Raw genomic sequence first — 25620 nt, 5'->3', positions numbered from 1 at the left:
ATTTTATCCAATAAAAACACGATTGTACGTTGCAGTCGGAAGCTGAGCGATTCCGACATATCTGGTCGGAGCTGACGCCCAGATATGTGTATCGTGATACAAGCGAGAGGTGTGCCACGTACCACTCGCATATTTGCCGCCTCTCCGACCAAGAACAATGAGCCTGAACGACTTGAAGTCCGCCAACACCAAGCGCGCGCGTGACGGCCAAAAAGACGTTCAATCGCTTCCTCTCCGCCGAGAGCACGAGCATGGCGCATGTCAAGGCTTTGATCGTTGCCTACCCAAGCCGCGCGGGGGGCATTCTAGTGACTCTGATGGACAAGTTTGGTGTGTACCTGGTATTCCATGCAGGAGCAAGGGGGCTGCACTTGTCGCGCCACTCCGTCGCTCAATATTTCCGCCAAGCGAAGTGCTGGCTCCTCGATGAGTACCCTGTTCAAGGTGGAGCTGTGGCCCGGCAGCTGCTCAGCTTGGGGCGTACCCTTGAACAGCACTGCAGCAAACGCGAGAGCGGTGGGTTCGTCAAGAAAGCGGTTGCATGCACAAAGGATGATCTCAAGATTATGACAAGCTATCTGTATTCAACGACATGTTGTGCGTCAGACTACCGAGATACAGCACTGCTGTGTCTCTAGTGGTATCTCTTCGGGCGCGCTTCAGACCTGACCTTCGTCCGGAAGTAGCAGCTCACCATCAGTGCTGGTGGCGTGTTCTTTATCCGCTTTATCCGCTTCATTCGCGTCGAGACGTCAGACAAGCAGACGCTGTCGCTCTTTCCTGACGAAGACTTCGACTTGCCCGCTGCTGGCGCTCGCTCTGGCCTTGATCACGCAGGAATCGCCGTGCGCAGCGCTGCTCAATACCTTACCAGTGCAGTCGACGGACGTCCCTATTAGCTGACCGAATCGATCCCATTGCTGGACCTGCTTGAAGACAGTGACGCCCTAAATTCTTCTCAGACGTCGAACAGAAGCACCGCCGTCCACACGACACCGACAGTCGGGATGTCAACCGCTTGCTCGATCGTGTTGTTGGCCCAGCTGGAGTCGAAGAGCCACTGACCTCTCATTCGTGCCGACGTGGCGGTGCGCAGCATGCGAACGCGAGCTCAGAGTTGACGGCGCACTGAATATTCGACCGCGGAGACTGGAACTTGACCACGACCAACAAAGCCTTCGCATATGTCTTCAATACTCCAAAAGAAGACCATCAAGCAGCCAAGGTGCTGAGCGGGATGGCACCAAAACAAGCCTCTGTTCTTCTGTCACTGGATGTCTTCGACTCGGCTACACAAGAGAATATTCGAGAGGTTAGCCGCAAGCTCTTCAATGCAACTCATGCGCTGGGTAACAAGGCCTTCAATGTTTGCGCCGCTGTAAGAGACGTGCTGACAGCAACCATCTTTCTCCACTACCCGTCGTTGATGAAGGCCAACGCACAGGCGCCTGCAATGAAGACGATCCAGCGCTGTGCTGTAGCCTCTGGCGTGACGACGACGAGCCTGCTTGCCTGGTCACAGCAACTCACGAGGTCAAAAGCTCAAGCCAACACCACCGCAGAAGACCTGATAGACGGAAATGTGAAGGCCAAAGTTGCGTTCGATCATCAGACTGCTTTGATTGAACGGTTAATCGAGGTCAACCGTAGCCTCGAGGCTCGAGTCAGCTCGCTGGAAGCTGTAAGCACCAACACTGAAGCAAAAACATCAGCACATGATGGTCAAACCAAGCGACCAAGAGATGAAGATGAAAGCGTACCTGTGAAGCGCTGACGCCGCTCGAAGGCGATATCACTTATAGACACCTGGTTCGCAGTACACTGCCGTTCCGCGCGGATGGCTAAGCACAAACAAGCACAAGAGATCAGACGCCAAGCAGCTTGTTGTCTTCATGAAGCTCATCATCGAAGACGGATACACGCTCGACGAGTCATCGCCCAGCTACAAGGATAACGTCTGCCATCTCGGAGAGTTAGCGTCAAGCAATGTCACTGCGTACCTAGCGTACTGTCAAAGGGATCCAACGTTGTACCCAAGGCGCTTCGGCAGCTCCATCGCGAGGGAAGCCTCAACGACCTCATCAACGCCTATCATCAGCGTCTTGCCAGCGATAGAATTGTAGACCCTGCACCTATCCATCAACAAGGCACACTCAAGTTGCTCCCGTAACGCAATACGATTCCTTTTCACGCGTCCTTGTAGTTGGTGATTGCATTGATGTTAGCTCTGCAGCAGTCATTCGAGTATAGAAACTTTACCGATGGGTGGAATCGCACCACCTTCTTCCCTTTCGGGAGCTCTTCCATTGAGCTACATCGGTAGGGGTTAGGCAACAACATCACAGGGGTACTCGTCTGGAGTGCTCGACGGGTAATTAACGGTGGTCCACAGATCTTCGTGGTCACGACAACCCTCTAAGGTGGCCGATGCCCCCTCAATTCACCGCGCCGGGTGGTCAATCGAGCACTGAGCTCGCATGGCAAAATGGTGCAGCAAAATTGCACGTGCGCCACTCATTTATGAGGCGTAATTACATCTGCCACCTATTAATGAGCCAATCATTTGAGAGGATGTATTTTTACGAAACCTCCACAACCTGGTGCGATATAAATTTTTGCGATAGTCGGATTAGCTGGTCGGAGTGGTCGGAGCCGTGACGATATGGCCCACAAGAACGGCAATACCGAGTTGGTCTTACCGACATACCGGTACCAATACTAGTACGTTTGTATTGAAATCATTGTTGCAGATCTTATAAGCCGAGGGTGCAAACACTGCAACATGATTGGTCGCTCTTATGTGTAGGTGTCCATTATAAGCCGAGGAAGTCGGTACTTGACAAGCAATAATAATAAAAAGCTTCAGCGAGGGCGGAACTTCGGTGCGTTGCAGCGATTCCGCACGGGCGGCTGTTTCCTCGCCGATATGCTGTTCACGTTGCCGTGCGAACGGATGCGGCACACAAATGTACGCTTGCTAAACGAGCTTCGTAAGATAGTTTGTTAGTGTGCACAAATAAACAGCTCGCGAATAATTTTCCTGGAACCAACCTGTTCGAAAATGAAGGTACTGGGATTTACAGACATGACCGGATCTGCAATTCTTGCACAATTACATTTTTGTATTCCAACAGGAACAGCTAGATATGTGGCGTCAGTAAACCCGGGAATTGGAGCGGCCAGTTTCTGGGTTCGAATTTTGTCTCGCTTGTCTTTCGCTTTTTTGTTCTCTTCTCGACCGGACACTTTTTCCGACCTTTTCCGAGCTGCAAAATCCTTATTCGCAAGTTATGCAGCAGGCGCCGCACCGGTACGTCTTCTTCCTGGTCTTCCTTGCTCTCTATGTGGGCCGCCTCATTATGTCTGCATCTCTGTGTCAATGCCCCACAGCAGCGGTGTGGAGCGCCGCGAGCGCGGACCTGAGCCGAGAGACGACAGGGACGCCCCGCGGATACCCCAGCTGCGGCCTAGTCGCGCCATGTTCGCCGCGAGCGCCAATGAACGCGCGGCCGACGGCCTGTTGGGGCTGCTCGCGAGCCACGCAGACAAGCAACTGCCGCTGCTGGACCAACGCGAGCTGCTGCGGCGTCGGCAGCAGCTACCTGGAAACCCTCGCCCCGTCATGTCGCTCGAGGCCGCCGCCAGCGCGATGCACCCGACGGGGACTCTGCAGCATCCGGAACAGGAACGACCCAGAGCTGATAGCAGCAGTTTCACAGAGGATAAGCCTGCGCTGGCGTCGCCGCTTCTGGCGTTTCTCAGCCGGTCGAGCAAGTGCGGCTCGCCCCGCCTGCCAGTCAACGTGACGTCGCCGCGCTCCGTGTGGGAAGAGAGCCCTCCGAACGAACGGCTGGACCCTACCGCGAGTCCTAGACACACGACCGCCTCGACTAGTCGACTCGTCCCGACGCCTCCGACGACCTCATCGTGGCGTATACACACACTCTTGTCGCCGGATCCGACAACGAATGTCAACCCACCCAGCTCTCACAAGCGCCGAACGCCTCCTTCTTCGCCTCAGGAGCAAATGGATGTCGCTACGAAACGACCTCGACTCGCACGCCGCGTCTCGTCACAGTGGCGCCAGGAGCTGCTGCCGCGGGATCGCGCCAAAACGCGCGAGCGGATCATGCACGCCCTGCACATGCACTGCCAGGGAGACTACGAGAAGCTCGTGCTGCTGCTCTCGTCCTTGGAGGAGGAGCTATTGCATATAAAGACCACGTCCACCGAGTTCTACACGCAGCAAGCATTTGATCTCAGTGACCTGATCGAGCACGCCACGCTCGAGCGCTAGAACTTCCTGTGGGTGTATGTAGATGTGCGATCCGCGTCGTGGGGCATCCTTGACCCGGACAACGATCACTTTACGACGGAGGCAATGGTGTCGTAGGAAGCGCCATGGGACGCAAAATCGCAAGGACAAAGCGGGTCCCTGCAGCGCGTATGCGTGCAGCTCCTCGAGCAAGCACGCGGCAGTCAAGAATCAATCAATAAATAAACAAACTGTGAACACTGTCTGCAGTTTATTTCGCGACGGGCGCCTGCTCAAGCCCACACACAGCGGCTATTCGGTGGGATCAAGCGATGGCAAGCATGCAGCTGCAGGATATCCGCGAAATGGGCGAGGCAGTGACTCGTGCAAGGGAGCTGTGTCTGGAAGCGCAGTACGAGAAGGGCTTGGCACTTTACCAGACGACGCTGCGGACGCTGAGCCAATTCATCCGTCGAATGACCAAAATGTCCGAGCGTCAGCCATGGCTGCAAGTACGGATGTTGTAAATGGTTTCTATGTGCTCTTGTGGTCGCTAACTATTGTCCTTTGCAGATGCAGATCGAATTGGAGAACGAGCTGAGTCTCATCACGGACTACGTCGAGCTCACGCAGGCGTTCAAAGCCCCTCCGGGGGCAGCTGTCGCTCGAATCCACCCACAAGTGCCACGACAAGAGGTCGCAGCTTCTCCACGTTGGGAGATCTGTGCACCCCCCGATCCAAGACGACCCGACCCCAGCGTAATGTCGAATACGCGCTGCTCGTTGTTGCTTTCGTCGCTGACTGTGAAGCCCATCATTTGTGTGATTAGGTCGAGGACTCCAACGACCCTGATGTGTGGGCGCCTCCGTCGCCGGAAAAGGCCCCGAATCGTTTCCGTGGGGGTGGGGCTGCCCGCGCAGCACCGTCGTGGGCTAATGACAACAACAGCAATAACAATAATCCGCGCAACAAGTACGCGGCTTATTGCTCTGTTCTGAGCAACAGCGAGCTAACTATACTGTTAATCTGTCTCATTTGTGAAGTCGTGTTGCTAGGAAATCAACGGGCGGCTCAGCAGGAGGTAGAGGAGCAGTACCTTCTGGGCGACGTACCCCTGGAGATGACCAGCGACGGCAAGCACCTCGTCGAGGTGGATCCAAACCTCCAACGAGCGCATCCCCGGCTAGGCAAAGCAAGGATGGCGGACTGAAGGCTGCCAGAAAAGACAATGAACGGGCTCGAGAACGTGGTGGTGGCGGAAGTGAGAAACCAAAATACTCGGAAAAGGCCAAGGAAGAAGGCTGGGTAGACCTTGAGCTAATTGAGATGATCGAGCGCGATATCGTAGACTCTGCGGCAGCAATCAGCTTCGAGCAAATTGCTGGGCTAGAGCACACGAAGCAATTGCTGCAAGAAGCAGTGATGTTACCACAGATCGCACCCCATCTTTTCAAAGATGGTCTGTTGAAGCCGTGTAACGGAGTACTGATGTTCGGCCCACCGGGTACAGGAAAGACGCTGCTAGCAAAGGCCGTGGCAAATGTCTGCAAGTCGACGTTTTTCAACGTATCGGCTTCGACACTTGCATCGAAGTATCGTGGCGAGTCCGAACGCATGGTGCGAATTCTCTTCGATATGGCGCGATATTACTCACCATCGATCATTTTCATGGACGAGATTGATGCTATCGCGGGGGCCCGCGGCGGTGCACAGGAGCATGAGTCTAGCCGTCGGTCAGTTGTCTGAGTGACGTATCTTTTGGTTGTCAAATTTACTCTAACAACTTACCCCATTCTTTACTGCAGGGTGAAAACCGAGTTGTTAGTCCAAATTAACGGCGTGTCCTCGGGAGATCCAGCGGATCCTGGAAATCGTGTAATGGTGCTTGCGGCGACAAACTTACCCTGGGAGCTGGACGAAGCAATGCGCCGTCGACTTTCAAAGCGAGTCTGTACGTATACTTTGGACATGCCATTGGCTTGCCTGTGATGTCAAATCCTCAAACTGCTGATTTCTCCGTAAATGTGCACTTGCAGATATCCCACTACCGGAACCCCCAGGGCGGCACCAGCTTTTCAAGCTTAACCTGGAGAAAGTGGACGTAGCAACCGATGTGGATTTTGATAAACTCGTTGCATCGACTGAGGTGTGCTTGCAGACTCACATCCAGATGCTAAATAAGTACTAACACACCTTGCTGTTTGCTTCCCCGTTGAACAGGGCTACAGCGGTGACGATATTTGTGGGCTTTGTGACACAGCCAAGATGATGCCGGTCAAGCGTCTGTACACGCCCGAGGTCCTGAAGGAACTACATCGCAAGCAGCAGGAAGGTGCATCCGATGAGGAATTGCAAGCTCATGAGAAAAATGCCTTGGAAATCACGTGGAACGACTTTCAGACAGCACTTGAGAACGTGTCAAAGTCTGTTGGACAGGACCAGTTGGAGCGATTTGTCAAGTGGGAAGAGGAATTTGGATCCAAATGAACACTGCGTTTGCATGAATTAGCGACCCCGATTGCTACGTGCCAGGAAATAGGATCCTATACAACGCACATGCACGTCTTACAATCTCGTTAGTCTGATTGCTGTTTCGCTTTACAATTTGCGCTTCAACAAGCCCGACAGGAAGTCAAACGAGTTTCCGTCCGGGTACAACTCGAGGCGCGAGCCATCGTCACCCTGTGCCAGAAGGCATCCCGTGCTGGTAAGCCCCTTGATCACAGCGGGCACCTTCTTTCCACTTGCGTCTTCACCGCTCGCGACCTGCACCACTTGGTCGGAGTGCAACCACCGCGCCAGGTAATCGGCCATGAATGGCTCAAAGCCTTTTTGGAGAAACAGCTTCTCCATGGGCTCGTACACATTGCAGAACGCCGCCAAGAACTCCTCCCTATACACCAAGTAACAGAGATCGTATAGGTCGTCAACAATTGGCAACAGCAAACAGCGAGGAGAACGACGCAATTACGCACTTTGTGACGGTGCAAGGGTGCTCTTCCGTGCTCAAGATGTCCTGCAGACAGATCGTCGGCGACCGGTTCGATATGTTGATGCCAATGCCTAGCAACAGCAACGCAAAACAACGTGTCATCCTCATCCTTTCACCCCCAGGTACCAATAACTCACACACCCGTCGTGACGCTGAACTTGCCGTCGCGGTACTCGGACTGGCACAGGATTCCTCCGATCTTGACCTGGCTGGCGTAGATGTCATTGGGCCACTTGATTCGCACGGGTCCCGCACTGCCTGGCACAGCGGTGTGCACCGCTTCCACCGCCTTGACGATAGCCAGCGACACGAGGTACTGCACAAAGGGCAGCGTGGCGCCGTCCACGAAGCAGCTCTGGAACGAGAAGGTGAGGCAGCCCTCGGGCGACGACCACGTGTTGGCCCCCCGGCCCTTGCCGCTCGACTGCAGTTCCGTGTAGCACAAAAGCCCCGCCGGCGCCGCGGGCCTGAGCGTCTCGCGCAGCAGCGTCTGCGTCGAGCCCAGCGTGGGGCCGAAGAGCACGACGCCGCCTAGCTCCTGCGTCTGCAGCAGCGGGAACAGCTTGCCGGACACCACGTCCGAGCCGGCAGCAGTCACGGCCGAAGGGTACGTGGGCTTGGCGCCTTCCAGCCACGTCTGCAGCGCCTGCAGGTGGCGCTCCGAGCGCGCGTAGTAGCGCAGTTCTTCCGTCATTTGCTTCGCGAGCATGTGCCGATTAGATCGGATTTGAGGACCGCAGATTTGGGACGAGCAAAAAAAAGGTGAATTAGCAACGGTAAACGTCTTCATTACATCCTGTTGCTGCTGCTCAGGTATGGGCGACAGCACTATCTCTTCTAAAAGCAGGACGCGACAGGCTTGATCTTACTCGAAGCGCATGAAAGACGCTGAGGCCGGATCCAGGTACTTGATGTCCAAATTGTAGCTAGGGCCCATCGAGGAGCTCAGGTGAGCAGCCTACGGCAACGTAACAGGGTTAGCATTTCCACCCCACCGGAATGGAAACAACAAGTGGTCTTACCTTAATGTACTTGCCCTTGGCGCCCTCGGGCTTCGCGTCACTGAGTGCAACCATGAAGGCCCGCACATTCTCCAGCAGGGCCTCCTCCGAGAAGCTCATCTTGCCCACGCCAGCGTGGATAATACCCTTCTTCTCCGCGCGGAACTCGACCTGACCGCCACGGGCCGCCGCAATGGCGTCGCCGACCTCCTGCGTAACCGTACCCAGCTTCGGGTTGGGCATCAGGCCACGCGGGCCAAGGATTCGGGCCACGCGACCCACCAGCGGCATCACGTCCGGCGTTGCAATGCAGCGGTCGAACTCCAGCTTTCCGCTCTGCACCAGTTCCACGAGATCCTCGGCGCCAACAATGGTGGCGCCGGCAGCCTTGGCCTCTTCGGCCTTGGGGCCTCGAGCGAACACTGCGATGCGCACCTGCTTGCCCGTGCCGTTCGGGAGGCTCACCACACCACGCACGCTCTGATTCGGCTTGCGCGGGTCCACGCCCAACTGAATGGCCAGGTCAATAGTCTGCAACAGCGCCCACCACACAGACATTAGCCACCCGTCCGCCAGTTCGTTAGAGAAGTAAGAGTAGTTGCTCACCTCGTCGAACTTGCGCGGGTTCTGGGCCTTGCAGTTGGTCACGGCCGTTTGAACATCAATGGCAGACTGCAAATACAGTAAAAACATATCTACAATATCAGTCCAAAACTCTCGTAAATGCAAGAAGACAGCAGCAGTCGCACCTCCGGGAGGTTGGAACGGCGGGGCACGAGGCCCAGAGCCGTGGGCGAGCGCGTGGGGGCAGCGCTAGGGGCATCGAGCGTAGACGACGCGCGTACCCACCATGAGGAGGCACGCGCGACGTGGATCTTGGCGGCGCTCGAGCTGGAGAGCAGCACGCGCATGGTCATGTCGGAGCTTGGCGTGCAGAGCGTGCGGCTATGATTGATGGTCTCGGCAACGCTGCCGTGATGTTGCACGAATGTGACACACTAATCGTACATAAGTATGTTGTTTCAATGTCGCTCGAACACAATGCAACGTGTTCAGTGGAAATTCCACTTCTCGACTGCTGATAATGAAGCTCACGGCGCCGATCCTCGCGGCGGCCTGCGCTGCTGTCTCCATCGCTGCTGAGCGAGCGGCCTTCTGCAGCAGCCTCAACGGACCTTTTTGCGCTGGTGTGGGCCCCGGATTTGCATTGGCGCCATCGCATGCTGCGCTCAATCTCGACGTTGACGAAGAGGTGAGACCTTGGAACGATCAGAGCGACTGCGGCGCTCACTGTTTGTAGTGCAGTCATGACTAGGAACTGGATTGATATAATTGGTAGGTATACTGACGGTCACTTTGCTGCTATGTAGGAGGTGGCGGTCGCAGAGACGGCGAAGAGTCTCAAGGTCGAGAAGGTCCTCAAGCAATACGAGATTGAAACAACGACAAGCGAAGAAGATGATATCGAGGAGATCGTGCTGGACATCGAAATGATGCTGGACGAGAGCTTGGCGCTGCTGACGGAGCTCGAGGACGACGACGATGCAAGTCCGATGGCTGGGGCGTTCGCGTTCAGCAGCGCGAACGGCGCTTTCGAGCTACTGGAAAGGATGGACGGCGACGAGCTAAAGGTGCGTGTGATACTTGGCTGGAGTCTCCAGCCTGGAGACCAGGAGAAGACTGCTAACTCTTGTAATTACTGTACTTCGCGAACAGGAGTTCTTCGAGACGGCGCTGGACGAAGTGCTGCTGTCCGTGGAGGCGGCGCTACAGGAGATGTCGCCTGGTGCTGCGCAGGGCGTGCGCACCTCGTCACGCCAACTCAAGGCGATGAAGGACTACTCGATCTACCACTTCCAGAGGCTAGACGCGTCACAGCTCGCGAGCATCAGGCACAAGTTCGCCAACCACCGCCTCGTAGAATTGCAGCAAACTTTCGAGCGGCTCGTGATCGCTCAAACAGCACAGGATCGGCAACTGGCGTTCGAGACGGCGGTTTTCCTGTTTCAACTCGCTCAAGAAGAGGCTGTTGCTGCAAAAGAGTCCACGTCGGAGGCAGACACCACGACAACAACTGTCAGCGACGCCGCCGAGTAGATTGCAGCAAATTTGAAGTTTTGTCCTGGAATCAGATCTGAGTCTCAAATGCCGCGTAGTCCTCATTTTCACGATGGCAGGTCGCGGCGGCTTCCAAATGTCCGACGGGGACTGGGCCTGCCCCAACCCCGGGTGGGTCCTGCACACTTGCCTCACCCCACTCTGTTATAATAGCACTCATCGCATTGCCGCCTCTTGTGCCCCGCAGCTGCTCCAATGTCAACTTTGCGCGACGCAGCACGTGCAATCGCTGCCAGACACCTCGCCCCGAAGGTTTAGGCGGCGAGAAGCCCAAGCCCACGAGCGCCGATGTCAGAGGGCCGCCGGGACTTTTCCAGCCTGGAGACTGGACGTGCAACACGTAGGACGGCCTGGGAACTGCAAGTGAATGGGGTGGGGGAACTGATTGTTGGCTTTCTGGGTGCTGCAGATGTGGGAACGTCAATTGGGAGCGACGCAACGAGTGCAACATGTGCAAGAGCTCCAAGCCAGGAATGTCTGGGTTGGTGCGTGGGCTGCAGAGCTGCTAGAGAAGAGGATGGAGTCGAGTTGCTGACGTTCTGGTTCTGGCTGTGGTGTTGCCGGTCGCTGATTTAGGACGAGAAGCGTGACGGTGCAGGGGGAGGTTTCAATGAACGCCAGGAGCGGTGCGTTGATTTGTTCGAGGCTGTGTGATCATAGGGCTCACGTGTCTGAACGTGCAGAGCTGCTTCAGCCAAGGCAGAGATTGACGACGATGGCTACGATGACTTTGGCATGAGGAAGAAGGTGCAAGACTTGCAGAGGACAATTTTGGACAAAGAGCTCACTGAGTTGCTGTATCTACTGCAGAAAGTGAAAGCATCTAAGGCTGAGCGCGAAGCTGCAGCACTTGCTCGTCTACAGCAATCGTACAGGTGCGGTGGTGAAATTGTTTACGAAAATCGTCACGATGATGGTTTCTGACTGCGCTGGCTGTTTGATTTCAGCGCGATCTACCAACCACCCCAAAGTGCTACCGATAGCACGGGACCTGTATCGAAGAAGCTAGACGATAGCATTGCAGTTCCAGCCGATACCATTTACCGAGACGAGGGTGAGAAGCAGCTGCATAGCCGATCGCCAGTAGGACATACGTCAAAGCCGCGCAACTCATCCAGCAGACGCAGTCGTAGTCGTAGTCGTGATCAACGCCATCGCAGCCCAAACCGCGAAAGAAATCGACGCGATCGAAGTCCTGTGAGGAGGGGTCGGGATGGCGATCGGCGTCGCCGCAGCCGGAGTCGTGGTCGAAGCAACAGTCGAGGACGCGACCGCGGCCTCCGTGACAGGCGCTCCAGGTAGAATTTACTACCCTTTTGCTGAGTCACTGCTCCAATCTTAAATCAATGTCTCTGCTTGTTACTCTTACCCGCCCATGCCTGGTGGTGCGTAACATGCGAAAGACATGCATCAAACTCAACGTACACATGGACCTCCTACGTGTAGACTTTTGTCCCATCTTATTGTGTGGACTACCGTCGGAGGCGGACTTTAGGACTGAGAAATCGTTCCGCGCGCACGGTCCACAATGCCCTTTACGAACACGGGTGCGACCTCGAACAGATTTTTCAGGATAATGTCCGGGATGTTGAAGCTCTTGGCACGCTCATCCGGGTCCTTGTCTAGCTCGACCTTCACGGACCACAACAGCAGGCAACCTTGACCGGTCGAATCGCTAAAGTTCTTTAATGACACTCTGTAATATGCAACACAAAGCAACATAGGTAAGACCTCAGCAGACACGTACAACACGATAGACAAGAACAGGTTACGTACGCAGTGGTGGCATTGCGGCGAAGATAGTCAGCTGACTTGGGGTGGCTCGGGTCGTCCTGCACGGACCGCGAGATCATAGTCGAGCTGCCATCCGGGTTCTCGCGCTTCTGGTTCACTGTCAGACTCTCCTCCTTCATCATGCCTCCACCCACCGCGGCGTCGTTGGACATGGTGAGGTTCACCACGCGGCGAATGTACTTGGTGTTGGGCTCAATCTCCTCGAGTACCTCGGCGGTCTCCGTGAACGAGAAGCCCTTCTCGAAGGTAATGTCACCAATAATCGACCACAGGTCGTTCATCACCATGCCCGCGTTGCAGCCATACAGGTGGTGACGGAAGAAGATACCCATTTCGTTCTTGCCCATCTCGTACTGGACCTGAAGACCGAAGTAGGTCATAGTGGACGTCTTCGGGTTGCGGAAGGCCGTATCGCAGGACGAGAGCTGCTTCTCCGCGGCAGACATTGACTCAGCGGCAAGATCAATGAGTCGGTCACGGAAGGTTCCGGATTGCAGCTGTAGCACAGACGGCGCAGCTGAAATTGTGTTGGACAGAGCGGCAGGCGTGGTGGAGGCCGATGAAGACGAGTTGAGGATCATGTCCAGTGACGGCATGTTCAACAGCGGCTGCTTGGTGAAGTAGTCTTGCAGGCGCTGAATGAACTTCATCTGCTCCATGAGCGTCTTGCGCAGGAACTCGTTCTCCTGGTCCACGCGCGCGCGGATCTCGGCGTGCTGCTCGGCCTCTTGCTTCCATCCGAGCTCCGTGTTGTGCTCAGACGGCTCGGACGACTGTAACACCTCGATCTGCTCCTTCAAGTCCTTCACCTTGGCTCGCAGCGCGATGAGCTCGTCCTTCTGGCGCTGTCTGTGCTTTCGCGCGGCCTTGGCGATCTGCGCACGTCGCTTGGCCTTGGGGTCCTCGTACTCCTCGGGCTGCTTGCGTCCGTCCTCGCCAGACTCAGCGTCGGCGCTGGAGCTTGGGGCCTTGCGCTTCTTAGTGGCGGTCTTTTTTTCCTTGGCGGCGGGGGCGGTGGGCGCAGCTGCCGTGGCAGACAAGGATGTGGTGGGGGCAGGGGCCATCATAGACGTAGCTCCGCCGAGGCTCGGGAACATCTGCGAGTTGGCGGCCATGAGCGGGTTCATGCGGCCGCCATGGATGGGTGCGAGACCGTTGGAGCCTCCGGGCGGCAGGCCGGGCATGGACAGCGCCATGCTCATGCTCATGGGCATCCCCATGCCGTTGCTGACGGCTCCGCCGAGCTGCGGGGGCGTCATGCCCATGCCGTGGCCTCCGCCGGCATTCTGCAGCGCCTGCGTGAGGCTCCCGGGAGTGGGCAGGGGCGAGGAGCCGGCGGCGCCATTGCGCGGGTTCGTGGCCTCGCGGAGCAGGTTGTGGAAGGCGTCCATGGTCTTGCGGTGGCAGAGCTTGGTGCAAGTTGCAGCGTGCTTGATTACGAGCAGGTCACGACCGGCGGGAGCGTTTACGTAAGCGCGGATTCTCAAGTGAGGGCGCCGAGCCAGTCGTCTATTGTCGCTGGGAGAGAGGGGGTCTTGAAAGAGTATTGGCTGCGGCGGCTGAGGTCTAATTTCGTCCAATCGCGGTCGTTTCCCTTCCTGGTGCGAGGCTGATTGGTCAACACGAGTCAGTGCTCATCCCCCTGTCCCGCCTCTTTCTACCAATCACAATGCGCATTGGGTGGAACAGTGGTACCGAGGGGTTCGTGATTGCGACATCGTAAATGCGACATCTTTCCGGCAGGGACGAATTAATCTATTCAAGTAGATTTAGCCATAATTGGCGCCGTGTAAGTACTTTTTTGTGATTGGGCAAAAATTTGCTTTCATCATCACCGTGAGTGGCCGAGGCCGTCTTGAGCATGGAGACATCCTGCCGCCGCTCGTCAGGAGAGATAAAGTACACGCTCAGGCCGTGCTGGAGATGGTCCTCGGACGAGATCACGTAGCCAATGTCGTTGGGGTATTTTGTACTATGTTTTTTTAGTATCCTGTAACATACTACTCCGTTCCAGATCAATCGCACAAAAAGCATGTTAGAGAGACGCTATTGGTGAATATTAAAGCACTAGGACTCAAATTGGTAGAAAACGACGCGCCTGCTGTCTGCCGTTGGATTGGTGTGACAGGTGCCAAGATCGACCACAAATTGGCACAGGGCCATCCATTTGAGTGGCGATCAGGACCCATTGCAGTTGGACGGGGTGGACATTGCTTCACTTTCATTTTAGATCCCCCCCCCCCCCAAGAGACATGTCCCAGCACCATGCCCACCTCGCCTGTCACGCTCCAGCAAACGACTCCTGTCCGTCGCGTCAAGAACATCACGCCGTCGGAGAGCCAACGCGTCATCACCGGCCTCCTTCAGCTCGCCTCGGACAACGTCTTATCCACTCGTGCTCTCAGTGCTGTTGCTGCCGCCAACGGCATCCATCCCAGCACAATGTCGTGATTGTTGAGACGCACCAAGGAAGAAGCAGAGCTGACAGGGATCTATGTTGCGCTGCCGCATATGCATCTAACCGGTCGTCACCCTGATGATCTCTAGCAAGAGCTTGAGCGGCTTTGAGGGGTTCCTGTGGCAGCTCGAAACACTGTCCGCTCGTCTGCGTCAGCCTGTGGCATTCCCCCAATTCTCCCTCCATAAGCGTCGCATAAAGGCGGGCGAGCTCCGCAACGTCACAAGCATTGCTGACAGAGGAGAACCGACGTACATGACTGCAGTTCAGTGTAAGTTACGTTGATCCGGCCACGCTTTTGTTCGTTGACATGCTCAACACCTTGCACCTCAACGAAACATTATATCACGGAACCAACCCGTCGGTTTCAACTTCTTCCGGAAGAGGTCGCGCCCATTCGTCGAGTGAAAAGCAAGCGATACATCACACATGTGATGGTTCTTCGGGCTGTCGCGCGGCCTATATTCGATGGTCACCCGCAACAGCATTTTGATGGGAAGCTCGGTGTGTGGGCCTTCGTCAAGAAAGTCCCTACTCAGCGATCGAGTCGCCGCTACCCAGTCGGGACAATGGAGACAATGGATATTACGGTGACAAAAGAGACTTACCGGTGCATGTTGACCACGCACGTCCTACCTGCGATCTGTGGGCGCTGGCCCGGAGACAACGAGACCATCGTTGTTCAACGGTAATGCTCCTGCACATATCAAACCAAACGACCCCAGCTTGCTCGAGGCTGCCGCTCGGTGTGGCAGGCAGGGAGACCTTCGATGGCAACCCCTGAACAGCCTCGATCTTAATGTCTTGGATCTGGGGCTGTTCACGGCTATCCAGGCCACCCAGCGCCAGAAGAGTGCTAGGACGTTGGACGAGCTGATTGAAGCTATAACTGACTCGTATTGGGAGCCCCCCCCCCCCCCCCCCCCCCCCGAAACAATCAACGCAACGTTCCGCAGCCTACAGGGAACTATGGACAAATGCATCATTCAGCGGGGTGACTACGACTTTAAACCGAGGCATATGAAGAAGTCGCAGCTCGAGCGGGAGGGAAGACTCCCCTTGTCGATCCGCTGCTCTGATGAAGCAGCAGAATAGTTTTCCGACCCATCTGTTTAGTAGGGATCTCCCCATAATAAAATTAAGGCAGTGCTTGGTGCGATTGTTTGGAACAAACATGGTGTGCGATCGATCCGGAACGGAGTAGTATTTGTTTTCAGTGAGTAAATCCTGAAATCACATCCCCCATAATAAGTACAACAATGTGGACGACATTGGTGCCGGCATTAGACTCAGCGTCTGACATTTTCTGTGCCGTCGATCTTTCCTTCTATTTGATTGTACGGCAACCACCGCAGATCGCAATTCGCACAGAAGAAGTCAGACCGCTTGTCTAGTCAGAATGAAAGGCCATGATTGGGAGAAGCTAAAGCAAACCGTTCGTGAAATTCGCGATAACACCATCACCTTGCGCTCAAGAGCCACTTACCAGGACTCTTACTGTCGCAATAAGTCGTACCTCATACCCAAACCTGTTCTAACGGGATTCGGCGACACCAATGCGTGGACCTTGCAGCAGCTGCCCTGTCGTATTAAGCATCTTGTCACCCAGGATCGCAGCGTAGTGCCTCTCGACTTTGACGCTCTTGGTGCAGCAGACCTTGTCACCTGGCTCGTGACGCTAGAGCGACAGGATGGCACTGCGTTAAGCTACTCTGCACAGAACAAGGATTGTTTAACCTGTTTCGTTACTACGCACATGAAGTTAGAGTCTGAGCTCACGAACTAATTCAAGGGTCTCAAGCACAGGCTTGCCAAGGACGCTGCGAATGGCAAGAGCTCCGTGAAGATCGGCAAGGACCCGCTCGTGTTCGACCTGTACTCCTTTTGTGTGTACAAATTTTCAAGATTATGACTGCATTTTGCTGAACGCGACGAGTGGGTCAAAAACCGTATAAAGCTGATGTTTCCTGCCTTGTCCAAAAGGCTTGAATGCATAGCTGAGTGCTGTCTGGCTTCTCTGGTTTACCACTCGACTTACTTGAAGGCCATGATCTCGCCACAGCACCACGCGTTTGAAACCCCATCTTCCAGGACGAGGATTTACTATCAAGTCTTGCGACACAAATTAGAACGTGCTGAATCACGTATTTGCCCGACGGGGGTCCCCCCTCACGTTTCTATTCTGTGTGAAATGAGGGTGCTAAGGACAGCTTGGTGGGGACGCTGTCAAAAATAGAAACTATGCGTCTTTCCACTGTCCAGGACATCGCATCGGAGCTTGATAAACGTGCTAAGGGTGCGGGGATGGTTACATATGACTGTCTACATGAAGCCAGTAGGAGCTAGCTTAACGATACTGGCATCACTGGTATTGTGGACAAGCTTACTAGTTCACATATCTGACTGCCGACATTACCACCGAAAACAACGAGCGTCAGCTGTGCCACTACTGGGTGGCAAATTTCGCTGTGTTCCTGTCGATTTTGTTATCCGAGACTGCTCAATTCGTCATGTGTGGATGCTTTGGATGTGTGGGGATAAGGCTAATAATGTTCCACCACTTCGCCTTCTCGACAGACGCGATATGCTTGACCGGAATATACAAAAGCGATTCTGCCAGCTGCGCTATGTAATGCTCAAGTTCGAGAAAGCTGCTGCATCTAAAAATCAATTCCAGCTTGGACAGTCCGACGATGAGGTGACGCAGGCCTTCATAGCGTGCGTGGACAGCGTCGCCGTTGGTGAGATTACTGAGCGCTCGCGAAAGCGACGATAGGGGCAACTCAGCTGGGTAACAGTTGGAAAACTATTGAGAAAAAAGCGAAAGTAACAGCGAGTTAGTCGTACATGCACAAGTGAGTCAAGTTGCGGTAAATGTAGCTCAGTCCGCTCTATACCCATCTCTCAAACGTCATACGAATTATCTCGTCTGACCATTGTCTGACGAGTTACGTCTAAGAATCTATTTTTCGTACCAACAGTGAAAGAAAACGAGCATCGTAGCAACATGTAGGACGCTCAATTTATGACTCATTGTGACTATCCCATCATAGCTTCAAATTATCGACATTGGGCGACACGGCCGACTATCTGGACCACGCACTTTTACTTCGAGGTCGTTTTTAAGTAGGTTTGTTTTCTGCAAGCCCTTTATCCCGCATTGGAAGCTGGAGCACGTTCGCTGGTAGAAATGCTTGTTGCGGTACTGCCTAACCAGACCGACAATAATCCTGTCCAGGCAGGATTCGTTCACCTGTTGCTTACCACAGAACTCAGCCAAAAACCACTGCTCGTGCAGTACCTGTAGTCAAAGGAGGTTGATACCATATCATCTGTAGTAATGGGAGACTCATTCGCAAAACCAGCCTCGGGGGTGAAATGCGCATGGATTTTAATCGTCACCCAATGTACCGCGCGGTCAAGGTCGTCGTAGCGCTCCAGAAGTCTGTACCAGATAATCATTGCATCAATTATTTCCACACAGTAAGTTGTGCCAGAGATACTGTGATAACAAGGTTCTTGCGGTCCGCAGGGACGCCGTGCGTCTACTTCCACTTCACGCGATATTCATCCATTTGTCAGCCACACAATTTTAGCGCAGTTATATACATAATACCCAAACGATCAGTTGCAGATGTCGGTCGCTTGTCCGTTTTGTTAGCGACAGAAACACTAGCACACGATATGCTCCACGATCAAAAATCCATTGGGCACAAAGAGATGGGTCACTGTTCGCGTGTCGGGCGCCTCATTGTCTAAATGAGTGAGAAGTGAGATTTGGGGTCAGCTTCGCGCGACACCGAGCTTGCGATGCAGATGTTTCATAACACGGTTCACGTATGAATGGATCTTCATGTTGCTTTCAGGCTTCTTGGATCCTTCAGCTGCACAGACAATAGACTCCGCTGTATTCACCGTAGAGTTGGCAAGCGATTCAGCAAGCCTCATATCTGCTGGTGGTGTCAATTTCTCTGTGCTGCCATCAAAAAGCTGAGAATGGTCCAACACCTGTGACATGGAGAACTGACGCCATCGGAATTGCGTGGAGAGGGCATGTAATACAGCTGTCTCTGTCCGGAAAGAGAGAAAGGTCTTGTACCCCGGAGGGTTTGGCACGAATAAGCTGGAGGAATACGACCCGATCAGCTCTCACGGACAAACTACTCTGGGCAACAAAGATCAGGTAAGAAGCGCGACCAAAAGTGTATTACATTAGCGCTAGTAGCGCAGCGTCCTGATAGTTCTTGTAACAGGTTGCATTGTAGTAAAATCCATCCAATAGAATCCGCGGGTCCGCCTTGATGCATGCAGGTGCCTTCTTGACCCCCCACCCAACCAGATTGCTTTAAACAGTAACGCTCCAGCGTTTGTGCCATATTGAGCAGCTTCTTCTCAATAGCAGGGCGGATCTTCGGAAGCTATCAAGCTGCCACTTTTTTACGTGCCGATAGTAGCTCATTACTGAGTTTTAAGAGAGGTATTTCCCCGGTCTCCCGTCAACATAGGTCGGATATACGCCAAAGCGGTCCATCAATTCATAAACACAGATCCGTCTGCATCACCCAGAAGACTCGCCGCGAAAAACGCCATGGTTACGTCTTCAGATGCCAGAAAACGCTCGTACGCGCTGATGGCAGTCTTATGTGCCCTGTTAGAGTTCGCAGGGGCGACATCTTCGAGGTCCATTGTTCGTATGCGTCTTTTGTCTGCAGAAGAGCAGATATCAAAGTGATGCGCGGCAAACTAGTGCTCGTACTAATGATCTAGCCCATCAATGATCATAGGTTAGGTGAAAATACTGCCAACGCCGTGCCTACATATTGTGTCGACAGAAACACCAAAATATTAGGCTGAAACATAGGAGCGACTGGATTGGCAAATATCCGCATAAATGGACTATATTGGAAGTTGCATGTATACTCTTACCAAGATAATTCATTCTGTTGATACAGTCACGATATTCATCCATTTGTAATAAAGTTAAAAGACAAGAGGATATATACTTCAAGCAATTTCGAGGAAAAAAATAGCCCGCACAAGGGACAACGACTAAAACAGCTGGCAACGCAAAACTCGGCACGCAACTGTGGTACATCTTCAACTTCTATACTAAAATTATTATTATCATTAACCAATAGACTCCGGTAATTTACATTTTAAACCAATCACAGAACTTACATTGATGATTGGCTCAGACAAAACGATCGCTAAGCTGAGTAGGCGTGGACTGCGTCACGCCGGCGAAGGCAGCACAGCCCCGAAGTAGTGACCGGCGAGTGCCGTTGAAGTGCAGGACGAGCAACTGCTGGACGAACGCCAGTGCTGCCAGGCGGACGGAAGGCTAGTTGCAGGGCGAGAACCCAGGCGGGACGACGTGCCAGCAAAGCAGTCCAGGAAGCAGAGAGCGGAGCGGGGCGACGCGAGTGAGGCGGATGAACGGCGGAGAAGACGTGCTAGCGGAAAGATCCAGTGCGCAGAGATCGCTGGCGTGCGGCGAAAGGTCGGTGGAGAACGATTTAGGCAGGGTAGTTAGGCGACGGGCAAGGTAGTTAGGAGAGTGTTGGGTGGGCGATCGTTCACCTCACCTCTCAGTTACCATTTGAGCGGGAAGAGCTTAAGTCAAGTAACTACGCAACAAACACAAACGACAATTTGAGGGTCAGTTTTGGATATACAGACTGTAGAAGGCAAGGTACACGCAGACGGAGGGCACGGGAGGTGGTTTGAGACCACCAGGGACAAGGGGATCTACAGCGTCCTCCTGACCATGTGTCAGCGCGTGGTCCAAGTGTTCGTCACGGTGGAGACCCGCGTTGACAATATATAGTGCATGGTGTATGCGGTGAACAAGCCTACAGACGAACCGAGCGTTGCGGCTGCCGATAACGCTCACACCTGTGCCGTCTCCGTGCATGTGACGCCCCAGCTACATGAGCAGCTGGCGTGTACGCGCCGACGCCTGGTCGGTTATGCTACCTACTGGCCTAGTATATCCTCAGTGACGCCTCCAGCGACTATTGCTGTATTAAATCGTTGCACTCCGCAACATGCCTCGACACCGGCACAGTGAAGGAGAAACAAGTCGCTGTCCTGTTCGCGCGGGAGAAAGGTGTCGAGGAGGCGGCGCGTCCTCGATATAGGCGACGATTGATGCCTGGGAGATTTAAACGGACCCTCCCGAATAAAATTCCTTACCTGAATAACAGCCTCTGGGGTCCTACAACTTTGCACTAATAATTAGTACCCCTCCCGAATACAACGACGCAGGTCACTGTCCACTCAAGACAGGCATCATCCACCTCCAGTGGTGGACACCTCTCCCGCCATTCCCAATGATGAGTCAGAAGAGGCAACCCGTTAGCATTGAGCGCAAGCAGGAGGTGATCGGTTGGATAGAAACCGTGGGCGATGGCGTACCGACGCGAGCCGTTGCTCCTTTTCCGGTCGTAAGATTGGAGTGTTGATGGGGGTGCCCCCCCCCCTCTCCCCCCCCCTCCCCCTTTGGGTGTGGAAGGGAAAAAGCCTCACCCAGTTTTGAGAAAGACCTGGACCGCTGTACGTTGCCCAACCTCGTGTCTGGGTGGACAGTCAGCTGCTCAAGAAGTGGATAGACCTTGCTTTTCCATTTCTGGTGCATGGTGAAGGAAAGTGCCTGGTATGGGATAGCATGAGAGCTCATATTTCGAAGGTTGTGAAAGCGAAGTGCTCTGTCAAGAAAATTGCAATGTGTGTTGTGCCGGGCGGCCTAACACCCTACTTACAGGCAGGTGACATTGCCATCTACAAGATCTTTAAGGACTTGCTCTACCTAGAAATCAATGCCTGGAAGGAGTCGGACCAAGCGAAGTACACTCGTTTTGGCAATTCCCGTATGCCGAGCGTCGGCACCGTTTGCGGGTGGGTCCTTCGTGCGTGGCGGGACACAAAGGAGGTGATGGTCATTCGCAGTGTAGAGGTGGCAGGTTTTGCGAACAAACTGGCAGATGGGTTCATCGCAAAGCATGATGTCTACGGCGTTAAAATCCGCGATAAATGAAAGGATGAGTCAAAGGAGGGCTGCGGCACAGTCCTGCTGAACTTTTCAACTTTGGATGATGCCCTCGACGATATCAACTTGATAGATGAGTATCTCTCCTCTAATAAAATCCTTTCCCGATTACAATCCTCTTTGCTACCTCCCGCCATCACTAAAATAATACAGGCCGGATTGTAGTAGAGCGACTCCGTTAGATGAGGAGGTGGTAAACGTAACTTCAAGAAGGCTATTCTTCACCACCCGGAGATTGTGATCTAACAAGCCAGTCTATTCTTTGCAATCTTGGACTTTTTATCGTATTTTTTAGAAATAAGTACTATTTCATCCAATCAAAATGTTTAAATGTTTTGTGCCGAGTTTTTCAGTCGGATGCTGTAGTTATACAATAGTATGGCGGATAGCGTTCAGCAGCGCCGGCTTTTTTAGTCGTTGTCTGTACTTCAATCTGAAAGATTTCTTCACGTTGACAGGAGAGCAAGCGGTACAGACAACGACCGGCAAATCCCCCCGACAGTAAAAAGCGCCACAAACGAGTGGAACACCACTTGTGTCAAGAAACAACACATAAAAATTTAGCCAATCAAATACATTAAAAGGCATGTTTTTACGTGATAATGGCTGGCTGCCACAGCGCTTGTTTTACCAAGGAAGACATGCCCGTTCATAAACGGAAGATGCCCAAGGCGAAGAAGGCATACACGGTCACTATGAAGAGAGAAGCGCTAGATCTAGTTGCTGTCGAGACGCACCATCCGAGATTGAGTGACGCAAAAGGACAAGATTCGAGAGTTTACAGGCTCCTAGCGCAGTCCCACGCTGAAAGGGCAAGGGAAACGAGAACTGTTTCCCTTTGGTCACGGTCTGATCAACTACATGAAAGATCGGCGTCGTGCTGAGAAGGTAATTATGAGGCGTGGCTTGAATTTCAACTTAAACCTTAAAATAGCTTACCTTTACTGTGAATTTTGTTCTTTTCAGATACTGTCGACCAAGCATATGATCATCTACATCAAGAGCAACCATGCCGACTGGCTAGCTAACTACATGGCCGGCAAAGTCTCTCCACAAAGTGGAATTCGTGCTCTTGAGCGAGCATGTCAGCGCTTTTGCGGAAGGTAATATGACAATTTGATGATATTTAGAATTTCGTTCATATATTGTGTGTTGCAAATGCGTGTTACAGGTATGGGTACACCCCGCAGAAGCCTCAATCAACCAAGAAGAATGCTGAAACATTAGCAGCAACTCACTTGGAGTTTGCGTGTAAGTTTTGGGAGAAGTACAGTGATTACAATTTATCCGAGATTTTCAACGTAGACGAAACGGGCATTGACTTCGACATGCCACCCAAGGGGTCGTGGGCTGGAAGAGGGCGCCGTGATTCTGCAAAGGTGCTTGGGCTCAATAAGCACTCGACACGTTTGACGGCAGTGACTACAGCTCGCGCAGATGGTAAGGGTCGTCGTATTTTGGTATGCTATTGGGAATATTAACTCTGATATTTTGCGTAAGGAAAAAATTGCCCATACTGTGTATCGTACGGGGGAAGCCTGGCGGCTCAATCGAAACCAAGGAGCTAAAGAAGTACCCGAAAGGGCATGTGTATGCTGTTCAGGAAAATGCTTGGATGGATACTACAGTGTGGAAGAAATACACAAGCGAGCTGCTAAAATACGAGGTCGATGCACCGTCGCTACTGCTGCTCGACAATTTTGAGGCCCATATCTCCGAGGTAGGCCAAAACGCTGTGCTGGAGGACGCTAACGCCAGAGTTGTTCCCCCCCCGAACTCCACGTCCGTCTGCCAGCCACTAGACGTTGGCGTCATGGGACCGCTGAAGCAGGTGATGAAGTCGCTGTGGTTGATCGAGGACAACACTGTAGACGAGCGTGTCCCCGACCAGCGTTTAATCTGCATCAAGCGAACGATCGCTGCTGGGCGAAGAAGACGTCAAGAGAGCCTTCGCCAAAGCGATTCCTCGCTACCCTACAGTTGAAGTTTAACTCAGAAATCAATTGCTTTGATTTTGTAAACTTTGGTTCTGGTTATGTGCATTACTGTCATTCGCAGGTTGGAAGATCCGCATTTCGATCACACAAACTCTCTTTATAGCCAATTATATCACCTGATTTGACGGTGGCGTGTTTTGCAGTCAGATACTGTAGTTATACAATAGTATGGCGGATAGCGTTCAGCAGCGGCGGCTTTTTTAGTCGTTGTCTGTACTCCAATCTGAAGGATTTCTTCACGTTGACAGGAGGGCAAGTGGCAGTTAATTTAGCCTTTTAAGATTACATTATTTTTTGATATCCGTATTTGGGGTCAAACGCTGCGCAGGTCAAGTCGTGTGCAACTCGCTTTTTGGGTCAACGTCGGATCAAATTGATCATGCATTTGACCCAAACAAAGACTGCAATTCGCCACGTGTGATATCACTCCCAAATCAAATATTTTATCATTTAAAGATAATATAACGTTTTGAAAGGTGAATATTTAACCCTTTCAATACCGGTCAAATTGAGTAGGCTTGTAGGTCTGCTGCGGTCCTGTAACTTGGAGTCTGCAGCGGACCCATAACTTCCATAGTACCGTGAAGACCAGAATAGTTTGGGTTTCGGCGGTTGCGCTTTTTGCTGCCCAAGCTGCACAGCATAACTCTATACTTTATTATATCAGTGCAGCACAACGACATGAACATACATGTGCTACTGAACGACGACGGCGAATGGGAGTTCGAGGACGACTCAGACGTGGACGAGGAGGAGGGCGGTGTGAACGTAACCGCAAATGCAGAAGAAGAGGGGGACTCAGACAAGTACGGTAGTGACACTGCGACAGCGATCCCGGTAGCTCACCGCAGGATGACTGGAAACGCGTACGTAGGCGGAATAATTCAAGAGAGCGGACTTCATAATATTCGTGATGAGGTAGTCAAACTAGCCTACAAGGAGCGCTGTGAGCTAGGATTGTTCTCTATCTTTTTCACCCGAGCATTTCGTGACACCTTGCAGAGCTGGACGAACGAAATGCTCAAGGAGAAGGGTAAGCTCGAAGCTACGCTCCTCGAGATTGATGCTTATATTGGCTTAGAACTTGCTATGAGTATTATTCTGCTCACTGAGATCAAAGATCTTTGGTCTCAGAAGCTTTTCCTCGGTCAATCGGACTTCACTAACACGATGGCTCGAAATCGTTTTGAAACCATTCGAGCGCGCTTTCAGGTACAGGCACCAGGAAGCGTACCCGTCCTGCGTCGAGATCAGGATCCACTGTGGCGCAGCCGGCGATTGCTGGCTCAGGTGCAGCATAAATTTGCAGCAATTGCAGTGCCTGCGGGCGCGATAAGCCTGGACGAAGTCACTGTGCGAACAAAGGCTCGTACGGGAGCGAAGACATATCTGCCATCTACACCAGACAAGTATGGTGTCCGCTTTTACGGCGTAGTCGGCTGGGAGAGTTTGTATGCATACTCGGTTTGGGACAACGGATCCGGAAATCGGACGTGAACAGTACCGACAGAGCTCTACGTCGATGTGTTTCCAGCGCTTCGCATGGCGTTATTTAGGACACTAGAGCGGACCGACATCCCGATGAAGCGAAAGGATGCCAGCGCCTTGTGGGTCGCAATGTGCGGCCACCTCACAAAAACCTTCCCCGCTCCAAGTGGCCGCCGACTGCTTGTGTGCGATAACTTTTATACGAGGCACAACCTGGCCAAAACGTTGCTTGCGTTTACCGATGGCGAGATGAAGATGCTAGGCACTGTCAGAATATCGCTACAGGGTAAGTGGATCAGCCCCGAGCTCGATAGTACGAAGGAACGAATGAACGATGCTCCACGCGGGTCGTGGGAATTGGCTGCAGCTATTGATGTGCCAACGGGCTGGGAGAAATTTCAAGAAGCGCACAAACGCGTTAAAAAAAAGCTGCCGCCTCACCTTCAGACAGAATATGCCCCACCGATC

General features: G+C 53.2%; 7 protein-coding genes across 7 annotated transcripts; 4 read left to right on the top strand and 3 right to left on the bottom strand.

Moving 5' to 3' along the window:
• Positions 1-3290: 3290 nt before the first annotated feature.
• KRP23_913 (uncharacterized protein) lies at positions 3291-4297 on the top strand (the record flags this gene model as incomplete). Its single annotated transcript, XM_067894437.1, has 2 exons — positions 3291-3310; positions 3391-4297. 2 exons carry the CDS (start codon positions 3291-3293, stop codon positions 4295-4297), a joined length of 927 nt encoding a protein of 308 aa, XP_067751479.1.
• Positions 4298-4587: 290 nt separating this feature from the next.
• Positions 4588-6743, top strand: KRP23_912 (Katanin p60 ATPase-containing subunit A-like 1; the record flags this gene model as incomplete). The annotated part of the gene is made up of 7 exons (XM_067894425.1): positions 4588-4767; positions 4829-5014; positions 5086-5228; positions 5300-5989; positions 6062-6207; positions 6293-6402; positions 6477-6743. 7 exons carry the CDS (start codon positions 4588-4590, stop codon positions 6741-6743), a joined length of 1722 nt encoding a protein of 573 aa, XP_067751478.1.
• Positions 6744-6854: 111 nt separating this feature from the next.
• Positions 6855-7957, bottom strand: KRP23_911 (Biotin--protein ligase 2; the record flags this gene model as incomplete). Its single annotated transcript, XM_067894413.1, has 3 exons — positions 6855-7149; positions 7232-7319; positions 7390-7957. The coding sequence occupies 3 exons, from the start codon at positions 7955-7957 to the stop codon at positions 6855-6857; spliced, it is 951 nt and encodes a 316-aa protein (XP_067751477.1).
• A 156-nt stretch (positions 7958-8113) lies between these two features.
• KRP23_910 (50S ribosomal protein L1) lies at positions 8114-9166 on the bottom strand (the record flags this gene model as incomplete). The annotated part of the gene is made up of 4 exons (XM_067894402.1): positions 8114-8206; positions 8271-8780; positions 8856-8921; positions 8999-9166. 4 exons carry the CDS (start codon positions 9164-9166, stop codon positions 8114-8116), a joined length of 837 nt encoding a protein of 278 aa, XP_067751476.1.
• Positions 9167-9333: 167 nt separating this feature from the next.
• On the top strand, positions 9334-10346 carry KRP23_909 (uncharacterized protein; the record flags this gene model as incomplete). Its single annotated transcript, XM_067894391.1, has 3 exons — positions 9334-9501; positions 9620-9880; positions 9966-10346. 3 exons carry the CDS (start codon positions 9334-9336, stop codon positions 10344-10346), a joined length of 810 nt encoding a protein of 269 aa, XP_067751475.1.
• Positions 10347-10419: 73 nt separating this feature from the next.
• On the top strand, positions 10420-11568 carry KRP23_908 (Zinc finger Ran-binding domain-containing protein 2; the record flags this gene model as incomplete). The annotated part of the gene is made up of 8 exons (XM_067894380.1): positions 10420-10478; positions 10555-10707; positions 10777-10852; positions 10944-10993; positions 11051-11114; positions 11178-11242; positions 11315-11421; positions 11489-11568. The coding sequence occupies 8 exons, from the start codon at positions 10420-10422 to the stop codon at positions 11566-11568; spliced, it is 654 nt and encodes a 217-aa protein (XP_067751474.1).
• Positions 11569-11858: 290 nt separating this feature from the next.
• KRP23_907 (uncharacterized protein) lies at positions 11859-13552 on the bottom strand (the record flags this gene model as incomplete). Its single annotated transcript, XM_067894369.1, has 2 exons — positions 11859-12063; positions 12144-13552. The coding sequence occupies 2 exons, from the start codon at positions 13550-13552 to the stop codon at positions 11859-11861; spliced, it is 1614 nt and encodes a 537-aa protein (XP_067751473.1).
• Between the last annotated feature and the right edge of the window lie 12068 nt (positions 13553-25620).

This window comes from Phytophthora ramorum, assembly GCF_020800215.1.
Source record: "Phytophthora ramorum isolate Pr-102 chromosome Unknown Phyram_PR-102_s0001, whole genome shotgun sequence".
Lineage (NCBI taxonomy): Eukaryota > Oomycota > Peronosporomycetes > Peronosporales > Peronosporaceae > Phytophthora > Phytophthora ramorum.
This window is presented reverse-complemented; position numbering and strand designations above follow the sequence as displayed.